The sequence below is a fragment of the Triturus cristatus genome, chromosome 7 (assembly GCF_964204655.1).
Source record: "Triturus cristatus chromosome 7, aTriCri1.1, whole genome shotgun sequence".
Taxonomy (NCBI): domain Eukaryota; kingdom Metazoa; phylum Chordata; class Amphibia; order Caudata; family Salamandridae; genus Triturus; species Triturus cristatus.
The window spans coordinates 1665665944-1665685349 of record NC_140590.1 but is presented as its reverse complement, the minus strand read 5'-3'; the positions used below and the strand labels follow the sequence as shown (position 1 = coordinate 1665685349).

Here is a 19406-nt window from a genome sequence, read left to right as displayed (position 1 = left end):
CAAATAAGAAAAATGCAAAATAAATGTTAAATTAATGTGGATAAACTAGCTGCAAGTAATTTTTGCTTATCCTACATTCGTATATGCATGTAAATCACAAGCGCGCTCACACACAACCAAATCTATCTATCTATCTATCTATCTATCTATCTATATATATATATATATATATAACGCTATATATATATATATATATATATATATATATATATAGAGAGAGAGAGAGAGAGAGAGAGAGAGAGAGAGAGAGAGAGGGAGAGAGAGAGAGAGAATGTCTTTCTCTTACAAACAGGAAGTTTAAGATGGCGGTCTTATAATCGCGAACCTCGCAGCCGTCTGTAAAGACTATTCTTTTTGGTCCGTCGTTCGTGTTTACCTGTCTGGCCGCAATTCCTCGACCCGCCTACGCCGCCGCGATACCCTTCTGCCCTCACTTCCAGCGCCTCCTACGTACGCTTATGACGTAACCGTCACCTAGAGTAGGGATGCTTTTCGCTTGCGACAGTAAACCTAAGGCGGGGGTGAGGAGAACGAACCAAGATGCAGAAGGGGGAGAACGAGGCTCATGTTCCCAGCGTACTCGATATGCTTGGAGGATTTCGTTATTCATATCTTCCCATCCCGAAATAAACGCAGATTTGCCTCTGTTCGGATTTTCGGCTGCGGGAAAGTTATATAATATGAAATAAATAGGTTATTGCACATACACAGAACCCCCATCCACGAATGGAGCCGCCGGACAGTAATAGCTGGCAGATAATAAAAGAAATCTCCTAAGATTGGAATAAATCGCTGTCTGAGGCAGGATGTCTGTGGCCTTCGCTACAGCTCGGCCCAGGGGGAAGGGTGAAGTGACCCAGCAGACCATTCAGAAGGTAATACGCGAAACACTACCGGCATATTATTCTACGGGGCAGGGGTGCAGTGGGTGGGAGCTGTCTGTGTGACACAAAGAATGGTGTGCAATATAGAGAGGTGTGCAGCCACATGAATGCAGTGATAGGAGTGTGGAGGCTTGCATAAAAACATTTGTGCAATTAGAAGTGTGCAAGAACATGAATGCATAAACTGGTGTAGCTCTGAGACGTGTGTAAGAGAATGTGTGCTAATACATGGAATGTTTTGATACGGCAGGTGTATACCAATGTGAGAAAGAGACAAGTGTATAAGCTGAAGAGTGCATCAGCAGGTATGTAAATATTTGAACAGAATGACTGGTGTGAAAGGGTATACAGCAGCGTGAAGTAGTCAGACTCAGGTGCGCTTGCGTGCGAGTACAATAATATGTGCTTAACAGTATGAGTGCCAAATCATTAAAACGGATTTATTAAGTAAACGGATTTATTAACTTAAGTGGTAAGTGCAAGAACATGACTGTAAAGCAGCATACAAAGATAGGTGTGTAACAACGTGAGCCTAAAGGCAGGTTTTTGGTATCTGGCGTATAAGGACATAATAGGGAAAATATGAGTGTAAAGAGAGGCAGGCAAATGCATTATTGCAAAGAATGGTGACCTAAAACATGTTTGCAAGAGAACATATGTAGACACAGGTGTGCAAGAGCATCCATGTATAACAGGCAAGTGTACAAAACGATTGCTAAGAAGGGTGTATGAAAATGGATATACTTTCATTTGTAGAACATTGTGCACCCAGACAGGAATGCACGCACAGGATTACAGTGAATAGGTGCAAGAGCAAAGTGTAAATACTGGCTTGCAAACACTAGGGTGCAAAACATGAGTGCAAATACAAGTGTTCAGGATCAGTGTAAGTCGCATGTAAAAACAGTAAGGCAATGGCGAGTTCAGAAAATGGTGCGACCATGGTATCCTATCAGTCTTATTACAAATATTACAAATCCATTAGCATATAATGCACGTGTAAAAAGGTGATGGGATATACATCACGTTTGGGATGGAGTACTTTTGAACCAAACTTTAAATCAGCCCCTTAGTATAGTTGGTAGTGTGTTTTTTTCTAGAAACTTGCTGACTTGTAAAGATATAGATCAGTTTGTCCTACCTACATATGTAGATGCTGACCGGCATTTCTAACTTCATTACCTAACTTCACATGCCTCACTAGTTCCCAGTATAGTGTATTTGCTTTTTATGTGAATCTCTGTGAAATCCTAGGACAGCTTGAGGTTTGTTGTAAAAAAACTAAATAAATCAATAAAAAGGTTGTCTGCTGGATGTGGTGAATGTGTAATTCACATCAGGACATCTCTTGTCCTGTGCAGCCATCCAAACCACTCTCACCGCCCCTATTCATTGGGCACAACAGGTTAGACACACAGTAAAAGAAAATTTAGTTATAGGTTGACGTAAAACAAACAGTGACCAAACACGCTGCTATTACAGTGCCCAGAGTCACTCATACCTCTGAATATGTTTCTCTCTTTTATTGCAGCACAAAAACCTATGCACAATTCTGCCAGTGTACCTTTGACCTACACATCTTGCACACAGAAACAGCTCAGCAGACATACCGCAAGTCTGCAGCAACACTTGAATTCACAGTACCCATCTGTGGCTCTGCTGGTGGTCTTGAGCCCTGTTCAGCAGCACCCCTTGACTTCTTCGATTTTGGTCTCACATGCAATGGGCCTAAAGAATCTCTATCTTGCAACTATGCCTGCTATTGCAATGTTTTCAATTACGTATAACCCTGAGGTCCCTCAACCCTGCAGCAGCACGTGCTGTTTCAGCGCTAAGAGACAGACAGATACACACACATGCGCTCTCTCTCTCTCTCTCTCTCTCTCTCTCTCTCTCTCTCCCACCCCCCCCCCCCCCCCAATCGGTGGCTTATCGTTCTGACTGCCTCTACTCATGTAATAGCCAAATCAATAACATTGTCTGATATTTACTCAGCCGCCTGACAAACTACATCTTCAGAATATCCAGCTCCATGACACTCCAGAGGATATCTATTATGCTCACTTTTCATAAACAGTAGTACATCTCACACCATCTGCACTTCTGAATACCAGGACCAGCACATTTCTGCATTATAGTCTTCCAGATAAAATAAATACATTGTAGGAATTAAAAATGAAATCGCCATTCTTTCAAGATGTGCATGTAATACTATGTAAAAATATAAGTAGTTAGGTTAATCCTGGGCAACCCATACTACTATAAAACACGCAGCTGCACAGTGAAGTCAAATGTTAATGGTAGAAAGGGGAGGGTGCTGCAATACATTTCTAATGACTGCCCACCTTCTATCTGTGTTTCTGCCAGAGAAAAGCAAATGCTGTAAATAATCTACTATCTAAGACATTTTAACAGCATTACAGTGCCTTATGGCCCTAGAAAGGTCAAGCTCAATCTCATTGTAGCTTGATACCTTATGCGTGTTAGTGAGCCGCCTTTGGCCAGCCATACTGCTGCTGGCTCAGGCAGCGGGATAAACAAACAACATATTCACAGCTGTGTGGAGTGGAAGCACTATTGGTGTGGAGGAACACATATTCTGCCCAATCAAAACTTGTACTCTTGTCTACCAACATGTGGTCAGAGCTAAACATCTCTGTACTATTCCCAACAACTTTATTTTAGCTTGATGACATAAAGTCTGGCGACTGCTGCACGGTCAAGCTGGACCTTCATATTTGAATGCATGTATGGTGGTGGGGTGTTAAAAATGTATGTCAGACGTGAGTGTGAGGGCAGGTATCCAAAGGAAAGTAACTAGGAACGAATGGAAAATTTGGTTTGCATTTTATGGAATCAGCTCCCCGCTCCTCTTTACACCATCACAACCTTTTGTAGGTGCGAAACACTACAGAAGAGCTTTTACTTAAGAGCATACAAATACAGTTTCCACAATTTTTATATTTTGGTACTGCTAGTATTATCATTGAAGGATATGTAATGTTATCGATCATGTTGGATTGTTTGTGTGTATACATTTTACAATGGTACCAAGATGCTGAGATTACTCTAGGCATGTAAATTGTGTGACAAGAAATGCATTTAAATTCTGTACATTTCCGCATGGGTCATGCTGACCAGATGGACCATCATATAATAAAGATTTATGTTAGTGATAAGATGGTTGTGAGGGAGCGGCTGAAATATCTATTTACAAGCTATAATGAGCTATCCACTTTTAAGAAACTCTCTGAATTTGGAGTGTTTATTTCCTCAGTATGTCAGGGAGAGCATTCCATTGGCATTATCCTTAGATGCCTGTGAGTGCCTCCCTTGGAACACTCTGGGGCAGTTTTAAGGTACTAGCAGGCCACATCTAGGAAGGGCCTTTTGTGAATAGACTGGACCTTTCTTCCAGACAGCCTTATGAATAGTTGGAAGGATTCTAAGTTGAACTGCTTCTTTTGGGACGATAGTTCTCTCTATTGTTTGGAAAGCTGTGCTAAATATCTCCTTTTGTGGCCTTCTCTTTAAAAATTAACTTTCAATGATGTTGCAGCGCAAAAAGCACGCACATCATATAAATCACAATTCATTGTTTCAGTAGCAAATCATGAGTTAATTGTGGCCTTCTCAATGTTTCTTTACAAGTAAAAATAGCAATCTACTGCCCCATATTTTAATTTGTTGTTAATCAACGTGACCAAAGTTGATTACCTGTTCCCATGATAACATGAAATTCACTACCCACTTGAGGTATTAATGATTGTCATCTAGCAGCATTAGTCTCCTATTGGGGTTATGTCTGGCTTTGATCAAGAAAACACACTTTAACAGTCCCAAACTAGTCTGGCCTTGAACTCCCGCCTCCAGAAATCCGCAAATATTGTAAACAGGATGATGAGGTTTACCCTAATTGGGAGAATACTTTTCATTTGAAACAAAGCAGGCCTTTTGCTGGGTTAGATGTTTTGCGCTTGACTTCAACAGAAGATACATTTTGAAGACTTGAGCAAGTCTGGGCATCAGCCCCTAACAGATGAATGTCTAGGACAGACCTCTGCTGGGCTGCCGTTTCCCTATTAGGCTGAAACATATTCGCCTAAAAACAACTAGATGAAAGGCATGCTCGAGCAATGATTCCTCATTTAGTTACCCAGGTACTTACTTGGTTGCCATCCCATGTACACAGCTCCTATTGGAGAAGACACAGCTCGATCTCTGTTTTCAGGTTAGTGTCTGCATCATTGCTATGAACTTGCACTTTCACTGTTTCAGCAACCCTCACATTATCTTCTCTCTCAGAAAGACAGCTCCTGAAACTATGAAGTGATCACCAATGACCCCCTTGGAAGTACTAGCATTAGGTCAAAAGAAAGCAGAAAGACAATGAGAACTCATCTGTAATATATAAGCACAGAGCCGAAAGTGTATATGCTGCTACAGTTTGCCTTTTTTTTAATCATACTGACAACCAGCTGTGAAGTTGATCCATGTCCGCAGCAGAATCGGACTCACTTAGCCATTTCAATTTATCAAAGATTGGACATACGCATAAATTCTTCACCACTTTTTAAGGGGGTTTATAGAAAGTGCTCTCTTTTCTGGAAGCCACTCTGTCTTTCCCAATGACACCATGGGATATGATGGATAACCTTTGGAAATTAGCACTAACAACCTCAAACAAAAATGTGCACTGCAAAAATAAATGCTTTTTAGCGCTAAATTCTGATGTCTGAAGTATTCGTTTTAAGAGTACTTTATGGAAGGGATTGAATACATTTGAGTTACCTTTATCAGATTTTGAAATTCAGAAGTAAGGAGCCAATAGAACCAGAGCTTGCTGACTTGAAGCATCGATTCTGAGTCCAGTGGGAATGAAACTGGCAGAACTGGAGCTTGCAGAACTGGAAATAGCACATAATTCGAATGGGAATAGCTACAACGGTGAAATGATTGACTTGTATACATCCAGTTGTAACAGAGTGCCAGAAGGAAATTCTGGATTGAAAAGTGGGGGAGAATGGTAGTCACCGCCTTGCTGGGCCTCATTGGTGCCTGCCAGTGATACCACTATTGTCATAAAACAGAGGCACTAGACCATGTGTACTCAAAAACTTTTTCTTGGAGGCCAAAAATACAGTCTGGTTCGTGGCAGAGGACCACATTGATGGGCCGGTGGGGCTACTAGAGTAAAAACAAAATCACCCCGTTTTCAAAACATTACTCGACAAAGATGTATTTCAAAAGCAGTTGTAGTTACAAAGCTACAAGGAGGAGCTTTTCAAACAACTAAGTGACCTCTCAGAAAGTGTGCTTTTGGACTTGGTGTAAATGTGTTTAGTAGTAGTGTTGGGGCTGATCAATGACTCCAAGGCCAAGTTTGTATTTGCAAAGGAAGGCGACGGGCATCATGACCAGTCGCGGCTGCTGCCAATATACAGCGGCGGCAGGGGGGAATTAATAATTTTAAAAAAACAAAAAAAACCCCACTTTTTATTGATAACCTGAACAGCGAAAATAACCATGACAATGACAATGCATAAATGTTTACTTGAACCGTTACCACCATTCTACAACCCCCTACACTCAACAGCCAAGCAATTCTTTGCAGATCCCTGTCTAGAGATCGTCCCCCCTGACCAGTCGCCACTATACCATCCCCCATCCAGGGGTCCACCATTCTAGTTACCCCTCGGGACATTCTAGTCAGTTTTATGCTGATCCGGTGTAGCCCCTCCCTGTATCCGTTTTTGCTCATTCCTAAGTTCAATTGTCGGGGAGACGCAGATATTACCCCTATATCTGTTCCATTTGCCCCATTTGTTATCCCATTTTTGCGGGCACCCCCTCCCTTTGAACACCGTGTTCTCCGCTAGCATGGCATAGTCCATGTCTTTAGCCCAGTCCACTAATTTCGGGGCGGTACCAACTCCCCAACGCTGCGCAATGTTCCTTTTGGCTACCCCCCCATCCTCCTGAGGCCCACCGATTTGTTAAACCATCCTAACTTGGATAACATTCATTAGAAGACCAGATTCACAAGAGCGAACATTGTACTCAATCCTGGCCTCCTTCAAATATCAATATCGTACACTGAATCTGGTGTCCCCTACCTAATTGACTCCCTAGGTGGATATTGGGAACCCCTATTGACTTTAATGACACGTCTAATACTTAAATAAAAGAAACCTTCTACTCGACACTGAACTACAGCCCCATTCATCCATAATATATGAATTGTGTCTATGCTTAGTCCTCCAATCTTTAGGAATCGAGCGCTGGGCTTATCCTACCGGGTACTGTTGACGCCTGGGGATCATACCAACGAGGGTGAGTACCCTTATACGTTTCTGCTGCACTACAGTATTCCATAGGGGCTTAGAATCACACTAGCTCACTATGGAGACCTACCACTGGTTTTAATCATTTTAAGTTCCGTCAACGTAATAACGTTTATTTCACAAGATATCTAGTAGAAGTCAGAGTCACCGATAGACAGTGCTGATGTTTATACTGTACCACTTCAACCTGATTGTTGGTTTCATGTCTTTTTCTCCCTCAACAGGTAGATTCAGGTACTATATCCACGAGACACTTCCATTGTGAGTAAAAATAAACCACATAATATAAGTGAAGATAATTATCACTATTTAGGTCCTGAAGAATCGCTAGGGTAAAAATCCAAGAGCGAGAAACATGTTGACCCACACTGAATAAAATAAGGGATTACACTACACGAGACATTACACTCGGGGTATGCCTTGTATTTTGTTTTTACTTAGGGTAGGAGACCCCCAGAATAAATACTTACTTACTTCGGTACTCCCAATCCTATTTTAATCTCATTATATCTACACAACACTGCCCCCACACCCGCACTTCACCATACGGCATTCGGATAAAAAGATCTCCGGTAAAGTGCCCCTTATATAGGGTGCCCGTCGGGTATTGCACTGCCGACCCGACGAGGAGCAGCCCAGATGATGAAGCATGACACCTGCAAAGGTGTGTGAGGGCATTACTATCCGACTTAGGAATTCCCCACCCTGACCCCAACTCTTGGGGCAGCCGTGATCTCTTCTTTGACTCTGCACTACTACTGTTTCACATTAGAGGAACGGCATAACCTATTCTTTGTAAAAGATTCCACTGGGCCCTTGGTTTATGCTGAACCTTCCACCCTGACGCGAGTGGTAAAAGGCCCCCCACGTCCCTCCCACCGCTCTTTTGGTTACAGTTCTGTGCATGGCTTAAACACCGTGGGACTTGTACTCTGGTGGGTACATTTTGATATATCCCCCTACGCTTCATTGATGAATCATATCCCACCACACTAGAGTGGTCTCCGATTATGGTATTTTTAAATTTCCAAACTCTGCCCTATAAACCCAGCCATGGAAGGCTTGGGCTTGAGTTATGGAGAGGAACAAGCAGCAGAAATCTTAAGGACACCCTCCATCTTGATGTCCGACACGGACGGCGCAACAGGAAGCCATACAGAGGATTGGCAATCACTGTCAGCCATGAAGAGGGAATGTGTCAAAGTCACCTTACACGGTGCCCTTATGACCGAGTATCGCAGGGCCAACATCTCGCCCAATGGTCTGATAGTTAAAAACTTTCCGAGGATTTTCTGGGAGATGGACAATTTAAGGTCGAATGGTCACAGATCTCCTGGAAATGTACCAGAGACCTCTTGATTTTGATCATCAACACTGCCAAGTGATTGGCTGATGACCTACTGACCCGCATCCAAATAGCCGAAAGCAGTCCTAAGAGCGCTGCACCAGGCCCTAGTTTTAAGACCAAATTAACAGAGCTCAATAATGAAATCGTGGAGCATAAAGAATACCTTATGAATAGGGCTCCCGGTTTTATGGTATTCATTTTTTTAACATTTCCGTCTGTATTTATCGATATTTATTTTTAGGTCATTTCTTCTGTATTTATCCATATTTATTTTGTCGCGAGCAAAAAAAAGACGCTGTAGCTAGTATTTATTCACATTTAAAAAGGCAATACATGCTTGGTTGTTATAGGTTTAGATAGATTTATGCAGGTGGGTAACTGCTTTTAACAAAAATATCATTTTGTTACTTGTTGTTAATAAATTGCAAACCTTCTAATATAAGACAGTGAGCTAGGAAGGGCCTTGTAAGCCTTGCTGTCTTATGTAACACATCCTATGCATTGATTTACACTCCCTCCCCTCCCTCCCCATCGTGTTTGTCAGTCCGGGCTGAGACAGTTTCCCTGGCACACGCACAGCAGCACCTGAGTACTTCACAGGTCTTTAAAAGACTATTTACTTGCTCAGGAGGCTTTGTTGTTACTTCACCCCTTAGAGCTCCTGCATCTTCACTCTGCCGATTCGATTGCTGGAAGAATTAGCCCCCCCCCCCCACGAAATTTCACTCTAGTTGCGCCTCTGTTTCAGTGTCACTGAAGGATATGTTGATCTGAGACCCCCATAGAGAAACCGGAGCGAGAGAAGGCGACACTGCAGAATGAAACTGAATTAGAGAAACACTGGTTAACAAACAGAGATCGGTGGAGCACTACATATCGAACATAGGAAGGAGGAACTCGAGTAAAACAGACATTAGTTAAACGGTGCACACCACACTTGGTGTGCCACACTAACTTGTGACCCAGAGAGCTGACAATCTTTTCTATCGCAATAGCAAATAATATTATTAAATCAGGCTGTAACATGTAAAAAAAAGAGTACTGAAAATGATTTTCCAGACATTACACCGTTTGAAAAACATTTTATTCTGTTGAAACCGTTTTACTGTTTATATACATGTACGTTTAAAGTAGCTCTCCAGTGCTACCGAAGTTCTTTTTGTCTTTCGTGCTGAACTAATAATTCAGGTCTCCAATAGTTCTAAAACTCGAGGATAACAGAACATGAATATTGTGTTGTCATATTTTTGCAGGTAGCAAACTAACAGGCGTGTTGCTGAGAATCACTTCTCCCTATTTACTCCTATGTGCACTTGCGATAGCCGTATCCTACACCTTGCCCTTCTTACTGAAAGATGAAACTTAGTAGGTAATCTTCCCTGCCCCTTTCATCCTTTATCTCCTGGGGCCATGTAATCAACGGACCGAAAGCGCAACAGGTGCCCCAATTTTAGCACTTCAAGGTAACTCTGTGTGGCCTCCTCTATAAGTTATAGAGGAGGCCACACAGAGTGCATCCCGCCACCTCTGCTCCAAGCCAGGATACTTAAACAAAAGGAAACCTAATGGCCCCTTAACATTGACCTTTGTTTTGACTCGGCTGAAATCCGATAAGCCCTCTCCCCACCTGCGCTCGAACAGACTGGTCTTCTCCTCGAAGACTACAACAAAGTTAAAGGTATTTATTGGCATTTTTCCGTTTTTACATATAAATGCAGACAAAGGAAAAATATTTTTCCGTCTGTATTTATATGTAAAAATCTGTTTAAACGGAAAATCGGGAGCCTTACTTATGAAGCAGAAAGTTACTAAACTACAGAAAGACATAACACGCTTTGACAAAGAAAAGGTATATCCTTACCTCAAAGCCGACTATGTACCACCTGGAACAGGTTATTTATCAGACACCAGTTCCAACTCTACCAGAAGAGGGTCCTCTAACAACAGTGACTCTAGTGGAGAAAATTGGCAACCCAATCCATCCAGAAGAGGGGCCAGACAAGGATACAAAACCTATCCCCGCCACCTCAATACCAGGGACCTGCATTTATGCAATATCCTCTCTTCCCACAATGCCCACCTCAATTTGCACCCCCAGGCACGAGCCAGCCTTTTTTAGGCAGAGGCCGGGGCAGAGGGCGAGGGCGAAGAAGAGGGAGTCAGCAAGAAAAGCGGGTCCAGTGGGAGGATCCACAACAGCGGGTATACGAAACCCGGAGTCACACGAACAACAACAACAAAAAAAGACCCTAGTGGTCAATCTGTCCCCCAGAATACTTAATGAAACAGAAAAAGAGGTACTAGAGAAAGGTCTGGGCTTTGTCCCCACCCCTCGGGTGGATCAATTTAAACAAACATGTGAACTTCACCAATTTTTTTCGTAAACTACGCCTCAAAGCATTCTTTGATGGCAAGGATTACCAACAGGAAGATGACTCAGGGTTACACAACCCATCCACTTTTACTCCCAGTAACGGGATGGTTCCCACAGAAGTTATCACTTACGAACAAGCCATACTCTAAGAGGTAAAATCCCTCACTAACTCCAGACCCTTCTACAACATGTCTAAGAAAGAGATGCTTGCCGTAGAATCATTAGCTAATGACCCCACTATCACAATCAAACAGGCTGATAAAGGGGGAGCAACAGTGATAATGGCAACCTCGGACTATGACACAGAGTGTCTCAGACAATTGAGTGATAGGAATTACTACACCCCTATTACCAGGAACCCCACACAACGCCTGAAGAATACCATCACAGGCCTTATTGACTCTGCTGAAAATCAAGGTTGGCTGAGTAAAAAGGAAGCCTTATTCTTGAATAAAAAAGACCCCAGAACCCCCTACTTCTATATACTCCCAAAGATTCATAAGGGGATCACCCCAGTACCAGGGAGACCCATCGTCTCTGGTATAGGTTCGATCCTGGAACCTTTATCACAGTTCTGTGATCACTTCCTCCAACCCTTGGTGAAACTGATACCTTCTTACTTGCAGGACACCACAGATGTATTACGCTTACTCGATCAGTTTCCACGAGCTGACGAGATAGACTTCCTCATCACCCTTGATGTAGAAGCACTTTATACTAACATTCCACAGAGGGCCACCTTGGAGGTGATTGAGGAAGACCTTAACCTTACCAACTGGAAATCATTGACACCCCCTAGCTTCATCATGGAATGCGCAGCACTGGCTTTGATTGAGCATTTCTTTGAATTCAAGGGGCAACTTTACCATCAGACCCAAGGTACTTCCATGGGGAGTACCTTCGCACCCAGTGTAGCATGCCTCTATTTGGCGGCTTTTGAGAGACGACATATCAACCATGTCTCTAGCCCATACCAAGAGAACATTCTGGTCTGGAAGCGTTTTATTGACGACATCTTAATCTTTTGGAAAGGTAACCCTGGATCCCACAGGGGTTTCCTAGAGTGGATTAATAACCTTAATCCATACTTAAACTTCACCATCACTGTTTCACCCACACACATATCCTTTTTGGACCTTACTATCAAAATCGAAGTGGGTCACCTGGTCACTACTATGTACAAGAAGAGCACTGACCGTAACAGCCTCTTACACTACGACAGCCACCACCCTAAATCACTCAAAGAAAACTTACCCTTTGGACAATTCCTTAGGATAAGGAGAAATTGTAGCATGGTGAATGATTACAAATCTGAGGCTGAGGCTCTTGCTAAGAATCTGACAGCAAGAAACTATCCACCTAAGAGTATTGCATTAGCAAGAAAGCGCGCACGCAACAACAATAGAGAGGCTCTCCTAGAACCAAAAGATGAGAGGGTGTCTGAGACTCAAACACTGACTTGCGTCACAACCTTTACACCAAGATCCAATAGACTCACCAAAGTGTTGAGGAAACATTGGGCAATTCTGAAGACAGGGTCTTTGGACCTAGAACTACAGCGTTTTGCATTCAAACGCTCAAGAAATCTAAACGATATGCTGATTAAAACCATTCCCAGGCCCAAGAACACAAGTAGACAGGGAACACTATGGCAATTACCTACTGTCACTGGGCATTACCCATGTGGTTCGTGTGCGGCGTGTGCCTTCACGTCTGTTCACAAGATGATCACACTGAATGGGACCTTTGTCTGGGAAATGAGAAGCCACACAAATTGCAACACAGCTAACTGCATTTACTTCCTGACCTGCCCATGCAACCTTTATTACGTAGGCATGACTACTCGACCAATCAAGCTGCGCATTTCAGAACACCGCAGCAACTATCGATGCCATAAGAACAACACCAAAATGTGTGCACATTTTCTGGAAAAAACACACTTTCCGGACTCCCTTAAATGGGTAATTCTGGAAACCACACACAATTCCTCTAAAACTAGCCTGTTCACTAAAGAACAAAGATGGATACATCGTTTATCCACACACGACAGAGGTCTGAAGGATGATATCCCTTGGAGTTCTATTCAGATCTAGGTGATCTACCGAGATTGCACATTGGAACAGATATATTTGTGCCCTATAGCACCCATTCCAACATCTATATACGATTGACTTACACATCGTGATGAAACGAAGGTTAATATGACCCTATGAGTAGTGCTTTCACCCACCTCAATAGGATTTAATGATTGCCATCTCAATTTCAATATTAACCCCATTGGGCTGCGACCCGTGACTAGTCTCCTCTCTGTCTCGCTCTCACTCCCCGCAGTCCTGCCTGACTCATCACTCACTTTCGATGAGTGTCCGCGAGTGGACATTATCCAGCGGTACAACAATATCAACTACGGACCATAGACAGTTCCCCCACTGGTCCTTTTGATTTTGTATAGTTTATTTCGTATACTACACATTCTAGACAAGCGCCATGTGCAATCATAACCTCAAGATACACGTTGCCAAACTAGCCACCGACCATTAAAACACTTCCTAGTAGTCTAGAGAATAGATATTTAATACCACTCCTGTCGATATAGTCTACAGGTGAGAATTTTTCCAATTTCTCCAATATTCGCTCTTTATTTATATACACAGACAATGTTCCAAGATGGCCGCCAAGTTTAACGACACGATTAGTGTAATCTTTCCCCTTGCTCCACCCACACCTATAGGCACGTGATCCACGCTGTCCTTTAAACCGGGGGCTGAACTGTAACCTTCACCTCCCGGAACCCGGTGGAAAGGGCAGGTCTTCCTCCGAGCACCAAGCACCTTAACTGTAAGTAACCAAGCGGACTTTGCCGCTCCGATACCCTGCATGTATATGTTAACAGTTTGTTCAGGCTAAATCTCCAACTCGGTTGCGAGTCCGACCTGGGCGAACCACGCCCACACACGATCACGCCCACTCAGAGTCAGCGTAAAAACGATTTGCTAGTGTTTACGGGGCAACTACGATCAGAGGGGCCCAACTTTGTTTATGCATTATACCTCACGATTAGAGATTAGAGTTCGATCACTTCGCACTCCCGCCCCTTCCACATGTAGAACTCGGGCCTTTTCTGCCAACCCATAAACAATACTTCATGACTTACTAGAGGGAGGTTTTTACACTTCCATGTCCAACACGAACTACCAGGCCAGTCGCACTCTGTGGGTATATAGGTGTCCTTTTCCAGACCTGTTACCTTGGGAGATCACACCCCTGAACTCTGACATCGTCTGTCAGATTACCTACAAATTTTTAGTATCAGCGAAACTGACCATATGGATACTGTCCCGACCTGCCCACCGATTTGTTAAACCATCCTCACTTGGATAACATTCATTAGCAGACCAGATTCACAAGAGCGAACATTATACTCAATCCTGGCCTCCTTCAAATATCAATATCGTACACTGAATCTGGTGTCCCCTACCTAATTGACTCCCTAGGTTGATATAGGGAACCCCTATTGACTTTAATGACACGTCTAATACTTAAATAAAAGAAACCTTCTACTCGACACTGAACTACAGCCCCGTTCATCCTTAATATATGAATTGTGTCTATGCTTAGTCCTCCAATCTTTAGGAATTGAGCGCTGGGCTTATCCTACCGGGTACTGTTGATGCCTGGGGATCATACCAACGAGTGTGAGTACCCTTATACGTTCACTACGGTATTCCATAGGGGCTTAGAATCACACTAGCTCACTATGGAGACCTACCACTGGTTTTAATCATTTTAAGTTCCGTCAACGTAATAATGTTTATTTCACAAGATATCTAGTAGAAGTCAGAGTCACCGATAGACAGTGCTGATGTTTATACTGTACCACTTCAACCTGATTGTTGGTTTCATGTCTTTTTCTCCCTCAACAGGTAGATTCAGGTACTATATCCACGAGACACTTCCATTGTGAGTAAAAATAAACCACATAATATAAGTGTAGATAATTATCACTATTTAGGTCCTGAAGAATCGCTAGGATAAAAATCCAAGAGCGAGAAACATGTTGACCCACACTGAATAAAATAAGGGATTACACTACACGAGACATTACACTCGGGGTAGTGCCTTGTTTTTTGCTTTTACTTAGGGTAGGAGACCCCCAGAATAAATACTTACTTACTTCGGTACTCCCAATCCTATTTTAATCTCATTATATCTACACAACACTGCCCCCACACCCGCACTTCACCATATGGCATTCGGATAAAAAGATCTCCGGTAAAGTGCCCCTTATATAGGGTGCCGGTAGTGCACTGCCGACCCGACGAGGAGCAGCCCAGATGATGAAGCATGACACCTGCAAAGGTGTGTGAGGGCATTACTATCCGACTTAGGAATTCCCCACCCTGACCCCAACTCTTGCGGCAGCCGTGATCTCTTCTTTGACTCTGCACTACTACTGTTTCACATTAGAGGAACGGCATAACCTATTCTTTGTAAAAGATTCCACTGGGCCCTTGGTTTATGCTGGACCTTCCACCCTGACGCGAGTGGTAAAAGGCCCCCCACGTCCCTCCCACCCCTCTTTTGGTTACATTCCAAGCCTGAGCCGCCATAACAGCAAAGGAACAACCACCAAGCCTGTGCCGACAGAAACAGGGAACCTTTGCCAGAAGAAGAGCGGAGGAGCGTAGCAGCGTAGCAGTCTCCCTGGAACATAAAAAGAGAAACGTTTCTGCAAATAAGCTGGCCCAAGACCATGCAGAGCACGATGGGCGATGGAAATAGATTTGAATTTGACCCGGGCCAACATGGGAAGCCAGTGAAGAGGGCAAAGATGACCTCGCACACTGCTTCTTAAGGGTATCTCTAACAAGAGCCGAGCTGCCGCATTTTGCACCACTTGAAGTTTATCAAGGGAGTATGCCGGAATCCCCACATAAAGAGCATTAGCATAATCCAGGCGGGAAAGAATGAGCGCGCGGACAACTGTCTCTTTCGCCGCCCGTGGGAGAAGTGGAAGAAATCTTCTCAAGATTTTGAGGAGACCAAAGCAACACCCTGAAAGTCTCTTGACTTGGGTGGCGAAAGATAAATTATCCTCAAACCAAACTCCCAGATTCTTAGCAGTGCTACTGCTAGAGGACGGTGGCGGGAACTCAGATGGCCAGATGAAATCTCTAAAACCAGGGGGAAAATTGCCATACAAGAGGATCTCCAACTTATCTTCATTACATTTTAATTGGGCTCCCGCAAGCCACTTAAATACCGAAGACAGGCAAAATTGAACGGAAGCCACGGATTCCTCATCCTTTTTTCCAGGTGAAAAGTAACCGGGTGTCGTCAGCATAAGCGATCACCTTAGCCCCCAAAGCCTCAACCAACACGACTAGAGGAGTAAGATAGATATTGAACAAGAGGGGGCTAAGGGACGACCCCTGGGGGACCCCAGTAGTAACCGACAGAGGGGCAGACACTGCCGGTGGTAGCCAGACTTGTTGCACCCGACCCTCCAGGAAGGACCAAATCCAGCCCCAGGCCAACCCTGATACACCAATCTCCGACAGTCCGTCAAGCAACAAAGAATGGGGAGCTGTGGCAAATGCAGCTGACAGGTCAAGCAGCACTAAGGCTGCTCTCCCGTCGGCATCAAGGCACTCTCGAATAGCCTCAGAGACTTCCACCAAAGCCAATTCGGTACTGTAAGAGGATCGAAAGCCCGACTGACCTGGGTTCAGAATGTCAGCCCTCTCCACAAACTCAGTCAGCTGCCTATTCACCACCTTCTCACAAACTTTGGCGGGACTGGGCAGAAGAGAAATGGGCCTATAATTCCCGGGAATCAAAGGATTGAGGGCAGGCTTTTTTAATAATGCCAGAATTTTAGCCTGCTTCCAGCCGTCTGGGACTCGGGCTTCGCGCAGAGAGTAATTTATAATGTTATTCACCTCCGGATTAATAACCTCCGCTGCTGCCGCCATTAGTCTGGCAGGGCAGGGGTCGGCAGGCGAGCTGGATTTTAATCCCTTCAAAATTTTCATGGTACTAGGCAAATCAACCGGGGGAAGATTACCCAGAGAGTGCCTAAGGGAGGTAGGAGCAGAGGCAGACGACAGAGGATCAGGTGAGCACGGTATAAAGCTTGCTTGAATCACTCGGATTGTGTCCATGAAAAAAATTAGACAGCGTGTTGCACCAGGCATCTGTGGCCGGGAGAGAGCATGATTGTGCTATGGGTGACATGAAGCTCTGTACGATTGCAAAGATTTCCTTTGAGTTGTTTTGTGCCTGATCAATACGGGCAGCATAATAGTGCTTCTTAGCTTGGGCGATAGCAGCGTAATAAACTTTCTGTCTCCGTCTTTTGCCACCGAGCAGTACTCGCTGAGACGCCAAGAGCGTTCCAGTTTTTTAGAATCTTGTTTTAATGAGGTCAGCTCAGCGGTATACCACGGTTTAGAAGGAGTCTCCCTGGTGCATCTAGCCGAAGTAGGTATAGCAATGGTAGTCATAGTAGACGAAACCCAGTTGGTAAAAGCCAGGAGTACCGGCCTACAGGCAGACAGGGCCATTGCAAATTTGGAAGGCTCAATTCTTTTAAATGCTGATTTACGGGAAGCATGGGTAGGCTTGCTGGCTGAGGCCACCTCCCAGGAGAAGAAAGTCAGGTGATGACCGGACCAGGAGACTGGAAGGGGGTCAACAGCTGTAATGGGAAAGTTAGAGCAGATAGGATCAAGAATATGGCCCCCTTGATGGGTAGGCCGAATAACCCATTGTGAAAGATGGGCGAGCTGAAGGGTATCAAAGAAATCCAATGAGTCCTTAGAAACCATCTGATCAAGATGTATGTTAAGATCGCCCAATAGCAAATAATGCTCCCTGCTGCTGCCAGTCGGTAGCACTGGCCCGCCCCATCCTGACACTTAGTTCGGGAAGGGATGCTGAAAAATAAAATGGTAATAAAGTATATTTATTACCATTTTATTTTTCCGCTCTGGGGCTTGTGAGGCTACGCTCCGCCACTCAAATTAAGGTGCCGCCCCTGGTAATATAATATGTGTGACATTTCCAGGGTCTCATCCTGCTCATGTGTGACATTCCATTGCCTATGTGTGACCTTTCAAGGGGCACTTTATCGCCAGGAAAACCAAGCAGTGAAATCAATGAAATTAGATAAATAATCAAAAACCACCCTGACCTAAGCAGAGAGAAGTTCTATAAGTTGCATTGAAATAGCTGTGTTGGCCACACCATCCTTTTGAATGGCCATTAACATAAGTTTTGGGCTAAAAAATGATAGTACTATGGGTCAGGCAAGAGTTCATCATCATAGCAGGCATCCAGGTGCTGCCAGCATTTAAAATGCTGTGCAACGCATATACAAATGTCCAGGTCTACCAAAAACTCAAGGAACTTTCAAATGAGTGAGTTCAGGATATGGATGCAGTACGAAAACCTATTGCATTTGATTTAAAAGAGTATGATGTTGCGTCATATAAAAAAATTCAGCCATCACATATCGTACACATGACAACTGACCTGAAGGAAGACGGAAGACGAGGAAGGCAGGCAAAGAAGCTAGTTTGCTGACGGCGAGCAGGCTGTAGGAGAAGCTGGGCTGCAGGCGGCGAGCAAAGAAGCAGGCTGGCCCATTCGACGTCAGGCCCACTGCTGCAGTCCTCAATGATGGTGGAGAGTGCTAGCAAAGCAGGCTACAAATGGCGTTGAAACAGCAGGCTGCGGGTGGAGGTGTTGTCGGCAAAGGCAGCGGAGGCAGCAGGAAGCTTTCCGAAAGGCCCTGTAAAAATCAGCTGTGAATGCTCAACAGTTGACTTTTGATGGGCCTTTGCTTCCTGCCAGTGCCAGGCGCGTGACGTCATCGAGGGTTTCAGTAAACACAAAAGAGGGCCGCTGCAGCATGGGTAGTTTTTAAAAATCATAATCATAGTTGTTGGGACGAATGTAAACTACATGAAGAAGGATTTATTGTGTCTTGTTTTCTAGAGTTCTATCAACTTTAGGTCTCAGTGAGTCTTCCTTCCATGATCATAATTTTAACTTCAAGCGCATATTATTTTCATTCCATCTGCAGCAGTTAGGCGCACGAAGGGGATTCTAAGTTTGATTTGCATTTCACTATATGTCTGGCTTCATCCTGACTTAAACATTCTATTTTTGTAAATTACTGTCATAATGTTGACCTGGCATTGATAATAGATGTTTATTGAGAGCCCTTAGAATGGGGCTTTTTTATAGGCCTCAGAAGGATAAAAGCCAAGTGGGCATCTGGAATGTAAACTTCTGACTACCTGGTTAAACCTGGCCACTGCGGTGACTAAATTAGTTCTTTAAACTGACAGGGTAGATTAGGATTCCCATTCATGAGGGTTTAGTAGATTATAATAGACGTTTATTAGTCCTATTTTCTTTAGCGTCAGAAGGATGGAGGCTGAGTGAAT

The 19406-nt window shown here is 43.9% G+C and overlaps 1 protein-coding gene across 3 annotated transcripts in view; it reads left to right on the top strand.

The window, feature by feature from the left end:
• SS18L1 (SS18L1 subunit of BAF chromatin remodeling complex) overlaps positions 1-19406 on the top strand; it is a 114428-nt gene that overhangs the window by 31477 nt on the left and 63545 nt on the right. Inside the window, exon 1 of one of the 3 annotated variants that reach the window (XM_085619775.1) lies at positions 416-875. The exons of 1 other annotated variant lie outside the window; for it this stretch is intronic. In XM_085619775.1, the coding sequence (XP_085475901.1) occupies positions 807-875 (69 nt within the window). In that variant the 5' untranslated portion in view covers positions 416-806. Of the gene's footprint in view, positions 1-415; positions 876-19406 lie in introns of those variants that run through there. One more of the 3 variants, XM_085619777.1, reaches the window with a different exon arrangement.